General features: G+C 37.2%; 2 protein-coding genes across 3 annotated transcripts in view; one reads left to right on the top strand and one right to left on the bottom strand.

The window, feature by feature from the left end:
- Positions 1-22,142, top strand: part of haus1 (HAUS augmin-like complex, subunit 1) — a 138,298-nt gene extending 116,156 nt beyond the window's left edge. Inside the window, exons 2-10 of one of the 2 annotated variants that reach the window (XM_059542326.1) lie at positions 16,868-16,905; positions 17,253-17,427; positions 17,547-17,682; positions 19,716-19,850; positions 19,954-20,077; positions 20,829-20,894; positions 21,213-21,284; positions 21,821-21,868; positions 21,984-22,142. In XM_059542326.1, the coding sequence (XP_059398309.1) occupies positions 16,885-16,905; positions 17,253-17,427; positions 17,547-17,682; positions 19,716-19,850; positions 19,954-20,077; positions 20,829-20,894; positions 21,213-21,284; positions 21,821-21,868; positions 21,984-22,040 (834 nt within the window). In that variant the 5' untranslated portion in view covers positions 16,868-16,884 and the 3' untranslated portion in view covers positions 22,041-22,142. Of the gene's footprint in view, positions 1-16,753; positions 16,906-17,252; positions 17,428-17,546; positions 17,683-19,715; positions 19,851-19,953; positions 20,078-20,828; positions 20,895-21,212; positions 21,285-21,820; positions 21,869-21,983 lie in introns of those variants that run through there. The other variant, XM_059542325.1, reaches the window with a different exon arrangement.
- atp5fa1 (ATP synthase F1 subunit alpha) lies at positions 9,311-15,391 on the bottom strand. Its single transcript, XM_059541666.1, has 10 exons — positions 15,238-15,391; positions 14,447-14,525; positions 14,179-14,348; positions 12,908-13,081; positions 12,636-12,802; positions 12,256-12,556; positions 10,272-10,496; positions 10,085-10,192; positions 9,858-10,002; positions 9,311-9,764 (listed from the first exon to the last, which is right to left on the bottom strand). The coding sequence occupies exons 1-10, from the start codon at positions 15,295-15,297 to the stop codon at positions 9,586-9,588; spliced, it is 1,608 nt and encodes a 535-aa protein (XP_059397649.1). The 5' UTR covers positions 15,298-15,391; the 3' UTR covers positions 9,311-9,585.
- Positions 22,143-22,163: the final 21 nt, after the last annotated feature.

Here is a 22,163-nt window from a genome sequence, read left to right as displayed (position 1 = left end):
CCCATTTGTTCCACATCCCTCTCTCCATCCTCCTTTCCCTCCATCCATTTTTCCTTTCTCAAGTTTTCACATACTTTCCTGTCATTCTGACTTGCAGGTACAGTAAAATACTTCTGCCGGGATGGATCTCTGGGGAATTGTTTAAAGAGAACTGAATGGAGGATTGCTAAAGTTCCGTGAGGGTCTGATTCTTGCGCAAAGTATTCTGTAATAATGTTTTTTTTTAAAGTCAGATACACATGTGAAGAAGGCAAATGGTAACAGCGGTTTAATGATATACCAGTAATTGGGACCAATTATCTCATCTTTCAACCCAATGGCAGTTTAATAACATTCAAAGTAGAACTTTACAAAAGGCAAAAAATCATCTACGAGACTGAGTTGTACATATGTTGTTATGTCTATCTATTAAAATCGGTTAGGTGTATACAAAGTCAACATCACTTTTACTATTATCATACTCGTACTATTATGTTTGAGGTCAGTAATATGAATAAACATCTAAACCTGAGTAATAAACTTCATAGCACAGAAAGCAACCATCCACTACACTCCAGCAACCACCTATCAACTAAACAGAAACTTGCTAGCAATTCCCTATCACTCTCTCCCAGCAAACATCCCAGCAAACTCCCACAGTGCTCTAGCTACAACACTAAACACATACTGTAGATATGTATAGGGAGATGCCCTATTAATGGCTGTTTCTATAGACCGCTATATGCAAGCCATCCGCCATATTGGAATAGTCAATGCTGGTCCATGAACACTCCCTGTGTGTCTGCAACTGTAGTTATAAGCTACGCATGCATGAATATCTATATCTGGCTATATCTGACTTCAACTCAATACAATAAGACGAAGCCATTAGATAACAATGTATTTAAAAGATACTTTAGTTTATAAACCTGTAATATTGAGTTATCAAAAACACAAACCAACACATTCTTACGAGTTTATCCAGTTTGTTCAGAAATCTACATTTAGGCAGTTTTTACAACTAGATGCTGCACAATGTTGAGTGCATCTTGAAATTAATTTATTTTAAGTGTGAGTAATGACGTTTAGACCATTCCAAGATGGAGGATACATTGACATGTCTAGAGTGGTCAAATGTGGCATCTACTGTACCTATACATATCTATGCCTAAACACCCCAGAATCCTCCTAGCAACCCCCCACAATATTCCTAAAACGTCCTTCTGTAGCAATACCCAAGCCATCACCCACAACACCTCAGAAACCACTTAACAATGGCCAGCAACCTCCCACAAAGTCCCAGCAATGCCCTAGCAACTACCCACAACCCCCCACCCCAAGCAGCCACCCTAGCAGCATAGCATTCACTGCAGAAATTATAAAAAAACTTTTTTTTTCTTCATTCACAGTTAAGGAAAGACTATGACAACAGAGAGAAGAAATCGACATACTATCTCTAGTCTCGTGGCGGAACTCCAGTCTGTTACTCATGCGGTCAGTATCACTAATAACAGACTTATTTGATACTGATACACAGCTGATTGGCCGATCACGTGATGTTGTGGTGAGTGACATAATCCCAGTTACTGCCCAGTGTGTGTGTGTGTGTGTGTCCTAAATTACAGTCTTTAGCTGAAGCTGCTCTGTCATTAAAGCTTTCTGAAGCATTATGGTTAGGTTAAGACCCAGGTGGGCAAAGTTCCGGAATGTTCTGATTCAAACTGAATCCTGTTGGTGCGAGTGTATGTTACAACAGGACCTGGCCTTAAATCTTTCTCTGAATGTCTGGTTATGTTGGATATGTCAGTAAAACAGCAGGAAACAGACAGACACACTCACACTGTGTCCTTTTGTTCTCACTGTAGATTGAGATGGCCTGTTAGTTTGTGGTAAGTCGATCCCGCTAATGATCTTACCATGTGTGTGAGAACTAGGGTTCAGCTGCACACGTATGCACGTCTATGTTTCTATGTTTTGAGGCGAAAATCTCTTTAAACAGACAGTGCTGACTCCTCACGGTGTTAATACCTGAGCTACAGCTCTCTCAAACTGCTTGTGTTCAGTGTGTTTATTGAGGCTGGCTATGGTGGTGCTTTTAACAGCCTGTGTAACAGGCTTTAGGAGCATGTAATCGTTCAGACAGGGTAAACTGGGGCAAGAGAATGTTCTCTTGGACTCTGAGGGAGAATAATTTTCCTCTGACCTCCCCTCGGGGTAAGCACACTATTCTTCTGACCTCATCCGGGATGGTGGAATGTTCTTGTAACCTGCTGTGGGATGATAGATTTACTCTCAACATCTACAAGTAACAAACTGTGACTTGTAGCAGTTTTGATGCTTTTTATTCAGCTGAAATGTTTAAAACCTATGGAGACCTTAAAGGGACATGATGATGGTAAAAAAACATGATGTTGCATTCACTCAGAAAACTTTTGCATTCGCTCGCAAAACTTTTGTGATGGAAACAATATGGGAGGATATTGGGAGGAAGTATACTAAACTAGGAACTATATTTCAAAGTGAATGTAAAGTTTCACAAGGAAGTGCAATAGGTTTGCAAGGAAACGTAAATGTTTTGTGAACACAATAACATTTTTCCTCACATGCCATAGTTTTTTCATTACAGTGTCGCTTAGGGGCTCTCTAGAGTTACACAGGTCTATGGTTTTTAGAGGAGCTTTGGGTACTTGACCACTTGAGCTGACAAGATAAACCAGAAAAATACCAGCATAACAGGCTGGTAAGAACAAGAAAACCAGTTAAGACCAGAAACAACTTGGGCTGGTTTAAGATTGACTTTTCAGTGGAAAGTTTCAGATGCAATAGAATTTTAAAAGTAAAAAAAATAATTATATAAATAGCACTATTTTTGTTCTCATATTTATATTAGCTCTGTTTAAACATTTATAAATTAAAGTCGTTAATGTTATTTCTGTGGGTGAAGTACTTCACCTTCTGATTTGTGGATTATGCAATTTTTTTAGACATATTTAATGTAATTTTGCATAAGCAAGATTAGTAACAAATTGCATATTTAGTGTTTTAAATTATAAATTTGATCAATTAATCAATTATGAAGTCTTGCGTTGGTGTTAAAAAAAGTGTTTAGCATTTATCCCAGTGCAAAGTCTTGCTCCCAATAGACTTCCATTGTAAGTACATTCCTGTAAATGTGATTCTTGTTTTTACAAACTAATGGAGGACTTGAATTTCTGTCCTGTGGTAATCAACAGCATGCCAACACACTCCGAACATTCCTAACACAAAAGGTTACAACAAAAGTAAATGTCAGTAATTATCAACAATTTAATCATTTCCAAACCTCATAAATATTATTCTTGTCATTTTCTCAGAACTGAGGGTACGGGGTAAAAGTAGAACAACAGGCTTTGATTATCAGCTTCTGTTGTGTGTTACGCTGCAGGCCGGATGGACTTGCGGCGGTGCGGATCAAAAGACAATTGTGAGGCTTTAGAAGACAAGCAGCTCAAATGTGCGGTCACACGTTACAAACCTCAAAGACACATCAGCGAAGAAAGATGAGAGTGTGTGATGGATAACATTCAGGGATGTGTGTTTGTCACCGCGTGTGCGTGTGTGGGGAGACAGGTCACACATGGAAGCTATTATTCAGGTACTTGGCGTCCTTGTGCACAAACACTCACAGGGATAGTGTGCATGTGATTGGGAAAAATGCTCAAAATCGGGGCGAGTTTAAAGAGGTCATATGACGTTGTTAAAAAGAACATTATTTGTGTATGTGCTGTAATGCAATGTGTTTATGCGGTTCAAAAAACATTATTTTCCACATACTGTACATTATTGTTGCTCCTCTATGCCTATCTGAAATGTGTCACTTTGTTACAAATCTCATCGTTCTGAAAAGCGATACTGTACTCTAATTGGCCAGCTATCCAGTCTGTTGTGATTGGCTGAATGCCTCAAGCCTGTGACGGAAATGTTACGCCCCTCACCATACTGTGATGCCGCACAACCATTCAAAACCAGTAAAACCCATTATAAACTAGGCATTTGTTGCATCCAGTGGGGACATAATTACTGATTATTATTACTTATATAGTTTTTTTCGTGTTGCGTTGCATCATGCTGCGTAACTGTGTCTGCATTTGTGATCGGAGAAAAAACAAACAACAAGCGCTACAATATACAGCTCAATCCTCGTGTTTGAATCATCAGTGGCAAATTCTTTAAATATGAAAGCATGAACTCAACCACTGATCTCTAGTTGTGTCCTCTTTAGGAAGACCAAACAAAGTAGTTTTGCCTTCGTAACATAACACAGAGAGTCTCCTCCACAAGGTGGCGGCAGCAACAATACTACAGCAAGAATCAAAGTTACGGCTTCTTTCTTTGCGTGAACATTTGGGCGGTGTTATGCAAATCTTCCCTCACAGTGACGTAGACATGTGGGGGCGTGTTTAAAACCCCTGAAGCTTTGAACAGGTCTCACATCTCTTAACGCAAACAGACTGACATTCATTCCACTCTTAGTTCCAACTTAAATCCAAGCTAGACGTCTGGATCGTTGTTTGTAACACTGGCATCGGGAGAGAAGATGTTTAACTCCTAACAATATTTTCTCGGAATGTTAGAAAGCGAGTTAAACAACTAAACACTCCAAAAAATCTGTTTACCTGGAATGAACAAGTGGGGAAAAAGTTCTGGAGGTCTTCTCTTATAAAAAACACAAGGTGTATATTGTAGATTATAAGCATGACTTTCTGTCAGACGGTGTCTGGGAGCCAGGTGGAAAAGATCTGATGATTTAGAGAGCATTAGTCAAAGAAAACCTCTATGGAGGCTGAATAGGTCACACAGCACAGGTAAATCACTATCAGATAAATGGAACCAGCCCCAAAAACAGTGACATCATCGCTGTAATGAGCTAATGGTCGCATGATGTCCGTTAGGAAAAAAAATAAATAAATAACCCTCGGTGTGTGTGTTTAGACCAAAAAAATGCTCAACTGGATCATCTTGCTTTACCGTGGAAAGGAAATGACCTGATGAGTGTGTGTTTTGTATTATATAGTGTATGTGTGTGTATAGTGACACATAGATAATGGCTTTCACAGAAAGTGAAGCAAAAACACAGGAAATGGAGCAGTTTTCCAGACGGTTGCTCCATTCTGGCTGATTCCACCATTTAAAGCTTTCATCTCGCCGATAAACAGCAATAGAATAAAAATATATGGCCTCTCTGAAAACATTTGTATTATTCTGATGATCTGCTCCCTCTGGAGATCACATTTAAAGTAGCTTAACCTATTTTTAGGCCCCCAAAGGGCATTTCAAGGAGTATTTTGCATATGAAATAGAAAATTATTTACTCAACCTAGGCTCGTTTCATATCCAATTGAAATTCTGTGGAAGAGCGCTTTAGAAGAATGTTCATCCTGCTCTGTTTTATACTATGAAAGCATATTGTGACCAAAAAGGATGCCAAAGCACCATAAAAGCAGTCTATTCAAATCCTAGCCAGTAAAAGTATTCACAGAAACTTTGTCCCTGTGGTGTAGCTCTCTAGTAGTCTCATGTCAAATAACATTTACTGATGAATTGTGCACAAAAAGACCATTAAATTAAGACAATAACCAAAGATCATTTTTGTTATTTTGACTGTGTAACAATCTGAATTCTTATGAATTAATTTTCATGATTTTTGGCCACAAGGAAATAGTAAAAATGTTAAAAGTCTGGCTGTAATGGAGGTAACACCAAATCTTTTCTTCTGTATTGTGACATATCTTCAGAAACAACTAATTCTGACAGGGACTTGTTTCATATTACAAATTAATATGTAATTGCATAAATAATTAATATAAAGGCCTAAAAATAAAAAAGCATGGATGAATTGTTCACAATAAGATCAATAACATGCATTTTAGAAAATAGAGTGGATTTTACTGTAGTTTCATGCCATCTTTTTTGACAGATCCATGTGCGGAGTATCATAGATAAACTAATTAAAAATACTGGAGTCAAAAAACACAAGTTGATCTATAAAAAGGAGATGATCTATAAAAACAAAAGAAAAATGGAATCGGGACACAAGTGAAACCAATATTTCATGGGAAAATTACAGAATTATAGATGTGGATGTGACAATTTTATTAAGAGGGAAGTAAAATAACAAAACATATGCAAATAAAGCCTAGTAAAATAAGAGTATATATAAGTCATATGACAACAGCAATACAACAAAAGACACAAATGTTACAGTAAAATTCAAGAATGAACAATTTCTTCATCATATAATACATAAGCCAAACTATAGGCTGTTAATAATACATTAGTATAAAATAAAATCAATGTGTGGCCACGTGTGTATATCTGCGTATATAACGCTGTTCATGCAATCAGAATCTAGAATCAATGCTATCTGTTTTATAAATGGATTTATTCAATATCTGTGTCTCTTTGTTCCTCTTCATTAAACCTGAACTCCCTCTTATCCACGTGTGCTGATGTCTAGATTCTCAGACGTGGATTCACCACTAAAACTCGTCTCAAATGACGCGTGCTCGTACAGCAGGCCTGGAGCATCCGGTCTGGTTTAGAGATGCACACACACACTCCAACATCAGACCTTCCTAGTCCTCATGCCAAGAGTGTGTTTGTGATATTAAAAAGTTCTACCACAGGACATAATAATACCAGAGCCTTTAAACAAGTGTGTAAATATAACAGCAGAGCATTGATGCATGGGTGATCAGTAGTGTGTGTGTAATCATAAGCTTTTCAGTAGAGGTGTGTGTACTGCATCTCGCTGGTATATAACATCTCCTCAAGCCCAATAAAGAGGCACAGCATTGTATAAATACACTCTTAAGAAAAAATGCTTCTAAACAGTACCAGATTAGGGTTTTTCAGCTTGTAACAACAGCAAAATTTCGGGTATAAACACACTTTAAAAAATAAAGATTCCCTGCAGTCATGCCGTAGATAAGAAGAACCATTTCGGTTCCTCAAAGAGCCTTTCAGGGAACAGTTCTTAGCAGAACCATGTTTTTTCCTATGTGAGGAACATTTTATTATCTAAAGAATCTTTTTCAAGTATACACTCATAAAAATAAAAGGTTCTTTATTGGCATCAATGGTTCCATGAAGGAACTTTAATATCCCTGAAGCTTTCCATTCCATAAAAGGTTATTTATAGTGGAAAAAGGTTTTTTAAATTATTAAAATGGCTCTTTTGAGAACTGTTCACTGAAAGGGAGACATAAACATTTCTTCTACGCATTGCTGTGAAACCCCTTGTTGGTACCTTAGTTTTTAAGAATGTAAAGAAGCGTTTACTTCTTTACATTCAAGCGAAATTTGTCCTATGAATGTTAAATAAAGAAGATGCCAATAAAGAAGCTTTATTTTTAAGTGTTGAACACTGGTGGATGGTTGAACGTTCAGTAAATCAATAATGAGGTGGTTTTGAGGTGAGTTTGGTTTTTTGAGTGTTACAGATTTAAAAACAAAAAGGCGTTTAAAGAAGCCTAAAATCTAACATTAAAATGATTCTTCTGGACGATACGGTTCTAAATAGATCTCTGGAGCTGTGTTCGAAATGCCGTACTGTCATACTACTTTTATAGCTCTGCAGTATCCAGTGTGTTTACTGTGCATAGTATGCAAACTTTTAGACTTTATTAAATTTATAGCCATTTTAAGAAGATAACAAATACCTATTGAAAGAGCATTGACAGTCTGTGTTTTTAAATGGTTGAGCTCCAATCAATATTTTTATAGTTACATAATTAAAAAACAAAAAGGGGGAACGAGAATCATAAACTTAACAAAGATCCTGGTTCTTCAGGATGATATGCTTTTAAATCCAAGTCTCTGTGAGTAGAGAACCTTTAAAAAACCTTTAAAGAAACACACACTTGCCAAGATATAAGCTCGGTTAGTGCTCATCCAGACTTTGAAAAATGTTTTGTGCTTTGATTTTGCAAATGTAATAATTGGATCCAGCTGTGTGATTCTGATGAGAGAACAACATGTAATGGTACTTCGTCAACAGATGCTTGAGGGTCTGTGTGTTTTCTGACGAACATTATGTAAGTGGCTTTAGTACTTGAATTCGAGGAGATGGTGTTTGTACGTGCTCTCAGAAATAATGGTTCTTTGCGGAATAACAATATAAGTTATGTACGGCATATTAAGATAAAGTTTTGATATTAGAATGGAAAACCTTCCAGTTTAGTTCTGTTTTTAGAGTGTGTATCTAAAGCAGTCTCTGATGTTTATGTAAGTGGACTGGACTCGCATCTCATGACCATAGAAAGGAGCATGTTACAAATATCTCTATATCCCATTCAACTTGAAAATGAATGACAAGTTCTGTATTGTCTCACTTTCCAATGTATTTCTCAGCCAGTAGAGGGCATGTTCTGTTCCATTACATAATGCAGGACTTCAGTGTGTTACTGTCTGCACCTGGTGGTAAAGTCCTGAAACACAAGCACTTCTCTAGTGGCAGAATGTGCAATGAAATGACATTCAACTGAACTAAAATGACTTCAGCTATATTAATACTAGCGCCAGAGACCCAAAAACAAGGTTAAGATGTTTGAAAAATTTTTTCCAGGCAATGCACCCATCAGACAAAAAAGTCCCAGATTTCAACTCAAGCAAACCTCAGATTCTTTATGCAAAACAGACCTGATTTGACTGATTTGGAGAGAAAAAAAGTTGTTTTCTCAACTGTACCTGCATAAGCAATGCCATTTTGTCAGCAGGTATGAAATATCATGACTAATATTTCATATAGAGATAAGCACAAAGTCACAACAAGCCAGACTTATCACTTTTCAATTAAGTTCTGTTTTTTAAATCGTCAAACCAGTAAATCAAAGAACTAAGTGAAAACATTAACAAAGCATCCATCCAAACTGAAGCAAACCTTCAGTTCCCCTGAAACTAAACTCCTTTACAATTATAAAATGCCACAGAGACTAAAATTGTTCATTAACAATGAGTGAAAACCAAATTAGAATGCCAAAGCAATAAAACAATGTACATATTAAGAGAAAAATTGTAAAAAAGCATGCAAATGTTAAGTTACTAGAAAATGACCACGTGACAAGCCTACATTTTTTTAGTTGCAATACACAAATCTGAAGATTATTTTGGTACCATTCACAATTCAACCGATTAGTTTGAATAAGAAATAACATTGCTTTAAAAAAAAATTTTTAAGGCATGTAATAGCTATATTCATCTTAGATTAACACCAATTAGAAAATAATGACAGATACAACAGCATTCAAACAAATCACAAGAACATAAAATAAATGAAGAGGAACAAAAAAGATGGAGTTGGGAACACTTTATTCTGGGTTGGGAGATTTCTGTACATTGAGATCAAGTGCCACATGAATGTTTCTTTAAGGTTTGTATAAATTTAAGCAGAAGCACTATGCAAACATTAACAACACATTAGCCATACAGGAAACCGAGTCTACTCAAAGGTTGAGAGGAAGTTGAGCACGACCTGCTTGAGTTTTGTGTCAGAGGCCTCTGAAATCTTACCGTCGATCCTGAAACACAAGAGTATAAACATTTAGAAGTGAATCTCACTGGCTTTCCTTACACAGAACTGCTTGTGAAAACTTGCCTGATGGCTGAGAGCAGATCCTGGTGCTGGCTGATGACATGTTGAAGGAAGGTGCTCTCGAATTTGGTGATCTTGCTAGGCTCCATCTTGTCTAAGTGTCCTCTCACACCAGCGTAAATGACGGCTACCTGTTCCTCAATGGCCATGGGACCTTAACAAGACGAAACGGCACAGGAACATTACAAACCAGTAGTTTGCGAGTGAACCAGTCCTCCTATGCAGTAGGGGGCAGCAGTGTACTTACAGTACTGGCCCTGCTTGAGCAGCTCTGTGAGTCTTACGCCTCGGTTCAGCAGCTGTTGTGTGGCGGCGTCCAGGTCAGAGCCGAACTGGGCAAAGGCGGCCACCTCACGGTACTGGGCCAACTCCAGCTTCATGGTACCAGCCACCTGGAGAACAAACAGCTGGGTGTTTAATAACCATTTTGACTTAGAAATGAGCTCAAAGCATCAAATGGGAGGCAAAACAAACCTGCTTCATGGCCCTGGTCTGTGCAGCAGAGCCGACACGGGACACAGACAGACCCACGTTAATAGCGGGACGGATACCCTTGTAGAACAACTCCGTCTCCAAGAAAATCTGCATTAAGAGATTGAGAACATCAGCTTGGGAATCAAAGCGCTGATTGTGCTGAAGATCTATTTGTGCGGTGACTCGCCTGTCCGTCAGTGATGGAGATGACGTTAGTGGGAATGTAAGCGGACACGTCTCCGGCCTGGGTTTCGATAACAGGCAGGGCCGTGAGGGATCCACCACCGAAGTTTTCGTTCATCTTGGCCGCTCTCTCCAGCAGACGGGAGTGCAGGTAGAAGACGTCACCGGGGTAGGCCTCACGACCGGGGGGACGACGCAGCAGCAGGGACATTTGGCGGTAGGCCACAGCCTGAAGAGAGCAAAAGTTTACCATTATTTTCTGCATTCAAATTCCAATCACGTTAACCCCTTTATTACAATTTAAAAGCATTTTAGGATGCATTTAATGAAGTTGGGAGAGTCAAAAGTGCACTTGGTGGTGAATAGGGCTGGGACGATAAATCAATGCAGAATGGATTTTCAGAATGCATTGATTCGGAGTTTAGATTTTAACAGCAGATGGTGCTCTAATCTAGTTCAAATGCTCATGAAGAAGAGTGCTCAAGAGCGCTTGTGCATTCAGCGGAGTCATGTATCGTTAATATCGCATCAGCTCAGAAAGCATTTACAACACAAGATTAATGTAAACAGCCCACTGTTGTTTTTCCCTTTGTTACGTCCATAAATATTCCTGTGAGAGTGCCTGTGTTCTCTCGCTCTCCTTGTTACCTTTCAATCTCTTAGGCCGCCTCCCTTGACTGCTGATTGGCTCTGAAAGCTGTCAGTCATCATTAATCAATGTGACACCGACCTATCCAGTGCCAGTAGTTTCCACCAGCAGATAAAAGGACGTGCAAGGAATTGAACAGAGACCTCTTTTGCTTCCTGGGTTTTTGCTGTTGTTACTTGTTTCTTGACTTGATTTTTTTTGCTTATGCCAAATTTCGTTTTGTTTGTTTTGACATTTTTCTTTTGAACCTTACCTCTTCTTGATTTGCCATTTTGTTTGTTTTTGTCACTTTGTGACTTGGATGACGTTGCTCTTTGAGCTTTGCTGAGCTTAGGCTCTAGGATGTTTACTCTTTACCCAAGAGGAAGGTGGATAGGAAAGATGTCGTGCGACTTCCATTGTGCAACATTTAGGTAACTCGATCTGTTTAGACACGCTAGGTAAGAGGTGAACGCCACCCCCTGTATGTTTGGCTTTTATTAGTTGAGGATAGGGAAGTATATGGCGCTTGGTGCTGAAGATTTGCTTGCTTTTAACCTTTTTTCGAATTTTATGAATGATTATATTGGGTTTAAGTGTGTGTAAGGATTTGGAAACAAGAAGAGTACAACTGTTTCTAGACTAAGCTCTGATTTAGGGATTTGTTTTTTTTAAATGTTTTTTTGCTTGTTTCTAGTGATGCACAATTTGGCCAAAATACTGTTTTTTAAATACACCTATAAAATAAATACATGGTTTTAAATGCAATGATATATGCACATTATATAAGTGCATTTAAGAAATGACTAATGTAAAAAATATATTTATGTCTGTTTTAATTTTCAAACATTAAACTTCGAGAAGCATTGGTGGTGCATGTTGCAGATGCACATTTAAGTGATTCACTGAAGTGATTGTTAAATGCACATTAAAGCATTCCAAACTCAAATGCTGCCTCATGCAAACTCTAATGAGCTGCTCGCATCTAAGAGCCAACTGCTGCGCTTCATGCTGAAACACGCAGGGATATTTCAGTAAATTCACACCAAGCCATATTTAAAAAAAAAAATTCAGTTTTATGAGTAATCATGAAGCTTTAATTGCGTTATATGTTTACATTATAAAATGTGAAAAGAACTTGAATATTTTTATTAATAAAGTTGAGGTCACTTACAAACCAAGCTGCTTTCTATTGGTCAATGTGGCAAACCCACAACCAATTTGAGCCAGTTGGGGAAATCTTTCACCTTCACATGAAATACAAAATAGCGTGGGTTTCCATAGAAGTGACTGGATTTGAGCCGTGAAAATTAGCAGAACAACAGTAAATGTGACCATAGCTTGAGTACAAAGTTCTCACCTGTTTGGAAAGATCGTCGTAGATGATGAGGGCGTGTTTGCCGTTGTCTCTGAAGTACTCGCCCATGGAGCAGCCGGAGTATGGAGCCAGGTACTGCAGGGGAGCGGCGTCAGACGCAGTGGCGGACACCACGATGGTGTACTTCATGGCACCAGTATCCGTCAGCCTCTTCACAAGCTGGGCCACGGTGGATCTCTTCTGACCGATGGCCACGTAGATGCAGTACAGCTTCTTTTTCTCTTCTGTTCCATCGTTGAAGCGCTTCTGGTTGATGATGGTGTCGATGGCAATGGCGGTTTTGCTGGGGAAACAAATTGAAATGGATGACCAAGCGCAAAAATGAAGCAAGCATTTACATTCATCAACTCACTTCATCTTACCCAGTCTGACGGTCTCCAATGATCAGCTCTCTCTGGCCACGGCCAATGGGCACCAGACTGTCCACGGCTTTGATGCCCGTCTGCATGGGCTCCCTCACAGAGATGCGGGGGATGATGCCAGGGGCCTTCAGTCCCACACGCCTACGCTCCTTAGAGCCCAGGGGTCCCTTTGGAGGAAAAACAAGAGATTTGTCAACTCAAGTGTGATAACAGTTGGATAAAGAAATCCAAAAGGAGCTAAAACGATGCAAGCATCTAGTTGGTGGCCAGACCTTGCCATCAATGGGGTTTCCCAGAGCATCCACCACACGGCCGAGCAGCTCCTCTCCGACAGGAACGTCCACGATAGCCCCCGTTCTCTTGACGATGTCACCCTCCTTGATCAGTTTGTCGTTACCGAACACCACGACACCAACGTTATCAGGCTCCAAGTTCAGAGACATGCCCTATATAGAGATATGAAAGAGTCTTAATGTAAAAGCCAACAGATAACCAAGAGTAGATACAGGATCACGTTAGAATTTAAATATTAGTTCAATCAGAAATATTCTTAATACTGTTGTTTCATAATGTACAATTTCATTTCATCAGATTTTTTTATTTGCAAATTGTATTATAAAAGCATTATTCAAATAGTGCAAGCAATTATACTACACCATTTTAATTTATACTTTATATTGTTTTAAACAGTCAAACTTCTAAGCTTAATCACTAACGCACTATAGCATTTTATGTATATATTTACAAGTCAGACTATTTTGTAAATGCTTTTTTCACTAATTTTATTACATTTTATTTAATTAATCAGATTTAAAGGGATAGCTCAACTATATATATATATATATAACACTAGTCAGGACTATTTCATTTGAAGTAAAGTCACGTACAAAATAACTTAAACAATTCGTCACAGAAGAGTGTACGTTGTTTGCATTAAATGGATATTCTCCAAAGTCGTTATTTTTGTTTTCTTCACATACAAAAAGTATTCTCGACGCTTCATAATGTTATAGTTGAACCATGGATAGCAGATGGACTATTCTGACGATGCTTTTCATACTTTCCTGGACCTCGACAGTGTAATTTACTTGGCAGTCTATGGTACAGTCACAAGCCTCCCGGTTTTCATCCAAAATATCTTAAATTGTGTCCTGAAGACGAACTAAGCTTTTACAGGTTTGAAACGACATGTGTTTAAGTGATTAATGACAATGTTCATTTAAACGAAGAACGTTATCAACAGGACTAATATTCAAAGTGGTAAGCAAGCACTTCTTTGTTTACTGTCGAATATCTGTGTATATCTTCATTTCATTTTCTCCTTTTGAGTGATGAATATATACTATTGATAGGTGCTGACACAGACAGCTGATTCCTCTCACACAGGAACAGAAAGCAGGTCTAGGTTTTCAGTCGGCTGTAGTTTTGATTGGTGGAAAGTGACAACACCGTCAGCTGATTGTTGGCTTGGTGTGTCCCAGCCTTTGAGAATCTGGACTCCTTGATGGCTCAGCTGTGACCTCTTGATCCCTTGCTAACTCACCTTCAGGCCGGAGGAGAATTCCACCATTTCTTCGGCCTGCACGTTCCTCAGCCCATACACACGGGCGATACCGTCACCGATGGACAGCACACGGCCCGTCTCCTCCAGATCAGCACTATTCTCGACTCCAAGAATCTTCTCCTCCAGGATGCTGGACACCTCTGCTGTGCCTGAAACAAAATGCAAAGTGTTTTGAACATGCATGTATAAATGTGTCAAAAACAAAAAGCAAGAAATGAGCAACGAAAACTGAAGGCAAATCACCAACCTGTTTTCTGCAGCCATGGTCTGGCAGTGTGCAGGTTCTTCGCTCCAACGCATGCAGCAGCAGCAACATTCTTTGAAACCTACAAATGCAAATAGACTGGTTAGAGTCCTACAGTGATAAAGTTGTAATACACAGTCAACTTCAGATTCAAGCTTGTTGCATGCGAGCCCTTGAACTTCATGCGCCAAAAACAACCGCGAAACTGGAGCTAAATCCATTCTTACTTCAAATAACATTTTGAAAGCACATCAGCTACAAATAATAAAAAAATATCAAAAGTTTCGATATGCAATGTTTGATTTCCAATCTAACTGCGTTTAGTGCGCCAACGTCATCCAAACTTCCGCATAAAAGAAGAATAACATACAGTGCAACTCGAATTAATATATATATATAATGTATATATGTATATATGTGTGTGTGGATGCACCTAAACATCAGACTCGAACGAAACACCAAATTCAGAGTAAAGCCAATGAAAGCTGGCATGTCATACACCCAAGAAGCATTTCCTGACCTTCAGTTGGGAATGTCATTCATTCATCGTAACCGTGCTAAACATGCAACTATATGCATCTAGATTTTAAACACGCTTTAAAAACACTTGAAGATTCTGTTTCCTTAAACCACACAGAGCTGTGGCTGAAAACGAGAATCAAATAACGCTAAATTAAACGCAAGGTCCTGCTTAAAAGCAAGATGGCGACGCCATTTATCCAGCGCTGACATTCACCGGCACGATTCCGCGCAAGTTACTCGCTAAAACGACACAAAAGCGTTGTGAGACTTACAAATCCGGCCCGTCTGGGCAGGGTGCGGGCCAGAGCCGCCGCGACGCGAACGGAGAGCATGTTCTCGGGTGGTTTGTGTAGCGAGAGAGCGAACTTGTGTCCTCCTGCAGGGGCCGGTTGGAGCGCGAGGAGCTGAATAAAGGAAATGGAGGTCGAGAGCGCTGATCGGCTGCAGAACCCGGATGCAGTTCTGAGAGACGGTGCGCATGATATCAGAGTGATGATATACATAATAAAGGCATTTATTATGTATATCAATGGGTTTCTCGGTTTTGTTCTCATAAGAGCACCTGGAGATTTGGACTGGTACTCACACTGTACGTAGTGTGACTCATTAAAGAATAAAATATTTAGAAATAGTTATAATAGTATTATTATATTTTAATACTATTATATTTACTGTTATGATATACTATAATTTTTATTTTGTATTTTAATAAAATAAATAAAATATAACAATCCGTGTGATAATGCTATTGTATCATAAAAAAAGATTGAGTATAAAATACAGTTATTTTAGTACACTTAAAAATACAGTGCTAAAAGTAACTTTTTAAATGAATTTTCATTTTTTTCCAAACCTAAAATCAGCAAATCGGCTTTTATTTTGGCGGGTTGCCGGGTGAAGCGCGTCAGTGAATGAAATGTCAGGTTTTAGACTTATACAGAATACAAAAATAATAATAATTATTATTATTATTTAAACCATCTAAAACCTTTAAAAAAAGGGACTTTGACTTATACACATAGCGGTTTTATTTTGGTCGCGCATGCGCACCTGTGTACCACGTTATGTCTATTAAACGGCATTTGTGTTGATAAAAAAAAATACATTTACATTTATGAAGACACTATTCAATTGTGTAGTTTAAAACATGTAAAACATAATAACAAAAATAAAAATAATCAAACATAAAAAATGCTAGGTTAAAAAAAGTATAATATTAGGGCTAACTTATTTTGTGATCTCGTATTATAAAATGTTTCAAAATATATTTTAGGATAAGAGTTACAAAAAGTAAAATGTGATGGTTTCATCTATGAATAATTTTGTAAATACTTTTTTTTTTTTTACTGTATTAAAAAATGCATATGGTAATATCCGGTCAGAATACTTTTTTTCTGAAATCAAAACAATTCTGACCAATATTAATTTTTTTAAGAAAAAAAATGTAAACAGCCATTTTTATTACTTTTTAAATTATTATATTTTTTACTTTTTACAATTATTATTACATGTATTATTTATAGATTATATGTCCTTTAATGTAAAGCTATAATAATTAAAAATGTATTTACATTGTTTTAATTTATTCGTTGCAAGAAGAAGAATTTCTCCGATAAATGTTTTGTGAAATAAAACAGTTGGCTAAATCTTTTGTGATTCCAATAAACTGTCATTTATCCTTAAAAAGAGAATATTGCACTGTGAATATATATATATATAATTATAATTATAAATGCATTGTTTCTTTTACCTTGAAACGTTTTGTTTTGTTTGGGCGGTGCTTCTGCCTTCAAGAATCTGATTGGTCGATTCTTCATTCGGGTAGCCAATGAGAAATGCGCTTTTAGACCCCGGAACGAGAAGAACAAATTCAGTGGCGGGATGTTTAGTTGTTGATGTGACACACATTTAGTTGTAAAATGTGCGAGAAGAGCAAAATCGTAAGTTAATATCTTTGTATAATTAATCAGGGTTGTATACTGAACTAATATAATCCTGAATACGATGTAAATCTCTTCACAACGCGTAAATGTTCCGTTGTTTGTGTTTATCTGATCTTATTAGACTAACGTTAGCTACATAACTTACACTGATTTTAATGCACGTGTTTGATATTATACGTCTCACGACTTACATATATGGTAGATGCGAACAAAACAATAGTCACTATTATTGTTTTTGAACACGCCCTATAGCAATGGAATTATATATATATAAATGAATATGGTAGTCATTCAGTATCATTTGACACCATTAACAGTGGATTTGCATATGCGTGTCATTTCAGGTGAGCCAGTGGCTCAGGAAGGTGTTCGGGCAGCAGTCGGTGCCGGAGTTTGAAGTGAACACGCGCACAGTGGAGATTTTGTATGAGCTGGCCGAGAGCAGTGAGATGAGATGCAGAGAGACTGAGCTGCTCATCAAAGACCACGAGCAGAAAACAGAGGAGTACGCCAGTGATGGTGAGACTCTGGGACATTGTCATTTCGGATAAAGTAGTCTGTCTAACGCATAATGGTTCTGTAAAAGTAACATTTTCTGTTGTGGAATAAATTAATCTGGAGCTGCTTGTCTATGACAGGAACTCATCTCCAAGAAGTGCTTCTCCAGGCAGTAGGACTTCAGGCTGGAGGACTTTCCAAACCCACAGTGGACCTGCTGTTGGCACTCGAGGGAACCGCTGAGGTGCTTAAACTCAGAGATACATCACTTGGGAGGTAAAGTAACACTCTACATCATAAAAGTATTATTTAAATCTATTACATCACATGCAGGAGTTGATTTAGACATGTTCCTGAGTCAACATGCATGGTGGTTCTGGAACAGCAACCACAGAACCTAATCTTAACCCTGAAGTCTGATTGGTCCATACATCTACCAGGCAGCAGAATCCTGGCAGAAGCGTCCTAGATGAGCTGCAGCTGTCTAATAGTCTTTTTGGGAAGGCTGGTGAGGAGCCCATTACAATAGTCCACCCTGCTGGTGATAAAGGCATGAACAAGTCTCTCCAAGTCTTGACTGGAAACAAAACATCGAATTCTTGCAATGTTTTTTAAATGATAGAATGCTGATTTAGTTACTGCTTTGACATGACTGATGAAACTAAGGTCTGTCTCCAGAATCACACCAAGATTCCTGACTTGATTTTTAGTTGTTTGACTCATTTTTAGTTGTTTCACTTTGAACACTTCATCTTTGTTTCCAAATGCAATGAGTTTTTTCCTTGTTTAACTGAAGAAAGTTCTGGCACATCCAACTATTAATTTCATCAATGCATTGGCAGAGGGAGTCAATTGGGCTGTAGTCATTTGGAGATAAGGCTAGGTAAATCTGGGTATCATCAGCATAGCTGTGATAGGCAATTTGGTTCTTTCTCATTATTTGACTTAGCGGGAGCATATACAGGTTAAACAAGAGCGGTGCAAGAATTAACCCTTGTGGGACTCCGCATGTCATGGACGTCCACTTAGACTTACGGTATGCTCTCCTAGACTCACATAATAACCTCTCCCTTCTAAGTATGACCTGAACCATTTGAGTACCATCCCAGAAAGCCCGACCCAGTTTTCCAGTCTCTTTAGTAGTATGTTATGATCTACAGTGTCAAACGCAGCACTGAGATCTAGCAATACCAGCACCGATATTTTGCCAGAGTCACAATTTAAGCGAATATCATTTATTATCTTAATGAGTGCTGTCTCTCTGCTGTGATGCGGTCGAAAACCAGATTGAAAATTGTCCAGCTATCCATTTGAGTTTAAGTATTTGTTCAGCTGATTAAAAACGACCTTTTCTATAATTTTGCCTATAAAATGAAGATTAGATATTGGTCTAAAATTGCTCAGAGTGGTGTTATCAAGATTGCTCTTTTTCAGAAGGGGCTTAACAACTGCAGTTTTTAAGGAGTTTGGAAATGTCCCAGTAAGAAGTGAGGCATTCACCACTTCTTAAAGATCTGCTTCTAAGCAGTTAAGCACACTCTTGAAAAAAAGATGTGGGAAGTGTGTCAAGATAGCAGGTTGACGATTTTAGGTGCTGCACTATGTCTTCCAGAATTTTGAATCAAATTGCTTTCAAAAATAGACATAGTATCTTTTTGATATTGTGGCCTAATCTGTATGACCTCTGCATTACTTGAGGATGTGCTAATCGCCTTCCTGATATTGGTGATCTTCTCAGAAAAGAAGGATGCAAACTCATTGCATTTGCTGTCTGAGAGCATTTCACTGGGAATCTGACTTGGGGGGTTCATCAGTCTCTCAACAGTGGCAAAAAGAGTACAAGTGTTATTTAAGTTACTGTTTATAAGGTTTAAGAAGAAACACTAAGCCATTTACCTTATGTGCATGATACATTATATATATATTTATATATATATATATATATATATATATATAGATGGTAAAAAATTTTTTTTTTACACTTTTTTTTAATTTTTTTACAAACGAAGTGTTTGTGTTGATTTTAAAAATATAAAATAAATTACATTTATGCATTTAAAAGATACCTTTTAATTGTGCAGTTTAAAGCATGTATAACAGAATAATAAATAATACAAACATAAAAAATGCTAGGATAAAAAAGTATAATATTAGAGCTAACTTATTTTGTGATCTCGTATTATTAAAGGTTTCAAAATATATTTTAAGATAAGTGTTACAAAAGGTAAAACATGATTTATGAATGAGTTATGAATATAAAACTTTGCTAAAATAATGATGTAATTGATTTCACTCTATTGGATATCCAGCTATATGCCTGCAATCAATAAACTGACCAATGACGTGCTGGAGGCAGAGAAAACGGACCGGAGGTTGCAGCGGGAACTTACTGCTGTTAGAACGAAAATGACTGCTGCAGTTGTTCTTCGGAAAAAACTCCAGGAGTAAGAAAACATTTTAATCGAATGTACTCTAAAATAAATAAAGAAAAATTTTGTTAAATAATGTAATTTATATTATTTACTTACTATCTAAAACGTTTTCCAGTGATCTGATGAAGATCACACACACACAGCAGGTGGAAGCAGCGACAGCGGAGGAGAGGCTTCTCAACATGGACTTCATGAAGAACAAATCCAGAGATCTCGCATGCAGGAATAAGATTGCCCAGGTGTGTGTCGAAATTATCATCAAGTAGTCAAATTACAATTTAATTTCTTCCACAGGGAATATGATTTTAGTCATTTCCAGATCTGAAAAAGTATGGACATGTTTTTGCATTTCCAGACTTTTGCCCCTATTTAGTTTTCTATAACAGAAAATAATAAATGTAATTAAAATAAATGTATCTTACAAGAAGTGTGTTTTCTTGGCAGCTGTTTAATGATTCTTTAATGATTGTCAAACACGACTGAATGAATTCAAGGTGCACTTTTTAATTATGCAAAAATACTGGGTTTTTTCTCAGGATTTTTCTCAATGATTGTCAAACACGACTGAATGAATTCAAGGTGCACTTTTTAATTATGCAAAAATACTGGGTTTTTTTTTTTTGCAGACTTTTCTCAGGATATTCTTAGCAGGGACATTTGCAAAAACAAAAATCGTGTGTGCACTTAAAACCATTAAACTTAGCATATAGGACAATGCACACTGATCCATCTATTGTGCCATCAGCCCATTTTGTGTCGTTGTTTCTCTGCCGCCACAGAGAATGCATCAAAAAGGCCTTGATATTAGTGGTACAATTCATGTGTATCCGAGCTGTCATTTTCTTCATAGTAAGTTGGCAGTGTCACAAAGGAAATGGGTTATAGTCTATAAAACTAGAAAATATCATGCATAAGCATGCAAAATATTCCAGTGTGCATGTTTATAGATTCTCGAGCTTTATTCAAACAGAATCTGTGTGTTTGTGACAGGAAAAGCTGGACTCACGGCAGATGGAGGATTCTCTTACCCATCAGGCCATCCTGCAGTTATCAGAGGTAAACTGACTGAGATTGATTGCCATATTCATGCAGAGTCTTAATTACTGAAATGAAATATAATAATGCTAAAAATGATCCATGTGCAGTTTTGTTGATTTTGCAGTCAAATGACATAAACCTAGACATTAATCATCCTATAGATATTTCATAAATATCTTTTGTGGAAATTTTTGTGCACACCTCCTTTCGGAATTTTAGGTTTTAATATGTTCATAAATGTAAAAAAATATATGGAATATGAAATCTAACACAACTACATTTACAGGCTGGTAAGAAAAAGTAATTTAATTAATTTCTCTCATCTGTTATACTTAGAAAATCGCAGCTCTGAAAGACGAATCACTACCCTTGAAGAAGAAACTAGAGCCTTATAGTGACTTGAGCCCTGTAAGTACAGCTTATATGAAGATTACAGAATTATATTGAACATGGAGACCATCATGTGGGTTTTACATAGGAAAGCACTGCTGTGTTTTGTTGTTTCAAGCGTGGGTTGGTTAATTTTGTCATAGCACAATGCACAGTATGAAGGACACATTATTCAATAAAATGATCACATCCACATCTAAATGAATCATTGCTAAGAATTACTCAAATTCTATTATTGATATTTTCTCAGTTTTCTATTATTATATAGGTTACATGTTATTATATTAACTCAAACTTAAACCATAAAAAATACTTAATTTTAAATAATTTTTAGATAAACTTTATATACTAAAATAACTAATACTAAAACAAAAACAAAAAAATCCTAAAAACTATAAAGACATTAAAATGACAGAATTACCAAAATATTAAGTAAAATGAAAATGGAAAATATAAAAACTGATTTTAAATATTAATAAAATTAAAATAGCATTTCAGTGATATTAAAACAACAATGGTTTTCATTTAATTTTCATTACAATTTTTTTTTTCAGAGTCCAGCTCTTGCACGGGTGAAAATCGAGGAGGCAAAACGAGAGCTGGTAATTTTATTTATAAATTTAGTTTTAATTTGACATTTATAATTATTTATTTTTTTATATATATATTATTTACCATTGTTGCATCATAATTGTTAAGTAACTTTTTTTTTTCAAGGCTGCCCTGGATGCCCAGCTGGAGCAGAAAGTGGACTTCATGAACGCTTTGTTTTAATAATTTAACATATCTAATAAAAAGCGTGTTAATAAATGCAATAAATGTGATTTTCTAAAACTTGTGCCACTTGTAATAAACGCAATTCGTCTCCGAGTCTCACGGTGGCTCCTTTTATTTCTC

The sequence above is a fragment of the Carassius carassius genome, chromosome 47, assembly GCF_963082965.1.
Source record: "Carassius carassius chromosome 47, fCarCar2.1, whole genome shotgun sequence".
Lineage (NCBI taxonomy): Eukaryota > Metazoa > Chordata > Actinopteri > Cypriniformes > Cyprinidae > Carassius > Carassius carassius.
Note: the sequence above shows the minus strand (reverse complement) of the source record. Positions and strands in the feature narration are given on the sequence as shown.

Bases quoted from the DNA above. Each gene is read 5' to 3' on its own strand.
- atp5fa1 (XM_059541666.1), bottom strand. From the start codon at position 15,297: ATGCTCTCCGTTCGCGTCGCGGCGGCTCTGGCCCGCACCCTGCCCAGA. The intron at 10,193-10,271 runs GCGAGTCACCGC...CTCTTAATGCAG, and splicing joins TCTCCATCACTGACGGACAG to ATTTTCTTGGAGACGGAGTT. The intron at 10,003-10,084 runs GTTTGTTTTGCC...TTTGTTCTCCAG, and splicing joins AGACCAGGGCCATGAAGCAG to GTGGCTGGTACCATGAAGCT.